We start from the raw sequence: 1,801 nt of genomic DNA, 5'->3' as shown, positions 1-1,801 counted from the left end.
GGGAATAATCCCCCGTCCCTTTTGGGACTGGAGGGGGGGGGAAATTCGTTTTCGGTGTGTTCCCCTGGGTAGGAAAAAACCCGTCCCCCCCCAGGTGTGTGTAGGGGTGTAACGGGCAACCCGTCCCCCTTTTTAAGCCCAGCCTTTTTCCCAGCCCCCGGGGGGGGCCCTCCCCCTGGTGAGGAAAAAAGGGTGGGGTTTTGGAACCGCGGGGCCCCCCCCCCCCCCCCCCCGCGCGCCCCCGCCCCCGCCACGCGAATCCACACATTCGTGGCCATCGGCCAACTTCGGTCTTCGCACATGCGCACCCCACCTCATCGCTCACTTGCCAAACAGCGGCGCGACCGCCTTCTGCAGGTATGGAAAGCCTCCGAGTGCGAAGTGGTAGAGGAAGAGGCCGAAGCCGAGCGGCGCGGCCAGCGCGGGGACACCCACAATGGAGTTGAGGTCGATGGCCAAGCCGAGCTTGAGCAGGGTCGCCAAGGCCATGTAGAAGACGCAGCCGTACTGGGGAAACGTGACGTAGAAGAGATTCATTCCCTTGCCAAAGAGGAACCACGTGTAGGGCTGCATCGGCGCGCCGTTTGCCCCACCAAAGGCCGCCCAGATGACCGGGTAGAGGCTGCGGAGGGCGATGTAGGTCGTGCCGATCTTCGTCGCCTCCTCAGCGGAGACGAAGATTGCGAACACCCACAACGACGACAGGAAGAGCGGGGCATGCTCCATCATGTTCAAAAAGGTGCGGTTGCCCCACGTCTTCTGCGGCTCGCACGCTCCTACCATGCCCGCCGTCGGGCCCATTGGCATGAAGTTCATCCCGAGCAGCGTCCATCCGGCCGTCACCATCGCGGGCCCCGAGAGCTCCGAGATCACGGCCTGCACGACAGCTGACGGCATGTGTGTGGTGTCGTTGCGCAGGGGGGAGCAGAAAGCGCCCGCCGAAAACATGAGAAAACATCCTCCGACACCGCGCTGGTGCAGTCCGGGCTTGAAAACGAGGGACAGAGAGAGAGAGAATTCTTGATACGAAACCACGACGACACACACCAGTCGACTCGCATCGGTTGCCTCCATGAACGGCGGAGCTATTCTCGCGCCCACACCACACCTGGCTCCAACGTGGACACGCCCATAGCTGGGGACACTACTAGGTCACGCATGGCATCACAGAAGTTTTATCTCTGGGCCCCGAAAGGCATCTCTAGCAGTGTCGTTACACATGCCCCCTCCCCTCCTGGGCGCATGCGCCTCACGTCTCGCCAGAGCATAAGCCCTTGGCGTGTGGCGAGACGAGTTTTTCGCCATCGCAGCGAGCAGCAAGCCGCCCGCCGCAAACAGCCGGAGGCCTCGCCACGGCACTGGCTGCGCCGCGGTCCCGCACCCGTCGACGCAGCTCCCCCCGCGGAAGACCGCGCGTAGCGACGCCTTGTCGATCGAGATGAGCGCGCTCGAGGCTCGCCCACCTACTGCCCCTGAGAGTTGGTTATGAGTGGGATCAGCTCCCCCCCTTGGGATCGAAGCCGCCACAACCTCACACCCAACATCCCAGGCGGGATCAGAAGGGGACTCCACACCGGACACCGCCCGGGCACAGCCCCCCTACCCGTCGGATCGCACAGAGGGCCCCCTCGGAGCAGCCCACACACAATCACGCATCGGCAGATTGAGTGCCTGAGTCAGGCAGACAGCACAGACAAGAGGAGAGAGAGGAGAGAGAGAGAGAGAGAGAGGAGAGAGGAGAGGGTGAGGGTGTGTGCACACATGTGGAGCAGGGAGGGTGTCTGTGGTGGGCTATAGTCAT

The 1,801-nt window shown here is 63.2% G+C and overlaps 1 protein-coding gene across 1 annotated transcript; it reads right to left on the bottom strand.

Annotated features, from left to right (window-relative positions):
* Positions 1 to 321: 321 nt before the first annotated feature.
* EMIHUDRAFT_101700 (hypothetical protein) lies at positions 322 to 897 on the bottom strand (the record flags this gene model as incomplete). Its single annotated transcript, XM_005773372.1, has 1 exon — positions 322 to 897. The coding sequence occupies one exon, from the start codon at positions 895 to 897 to the stop codon at positions 322 to 324; it is 576 nt and encodes a 191-aa protein (XP_005773429.1).
* Between the last annotated feature and the right edge of the window lie 904 nt (positions 898 to 1,801).

The sequence above is a fragment of the Emiliania huxleyi genome (genome assembly GCF_000372725.1).
Source record: "Emiliania huxleyi CCMP1516 unplaced genomic scaffold EMIHUscaffold_34, whole genome shotgun sequence".
NCBI lineage: Eukaryota > Haptophyta > Isochrysidales > Noelaerhabdaceae > Emiliania > Emiliania huxleyi.
This window is presented reverse-complemented; position numbering and strand designations above follow the sequence as displayed.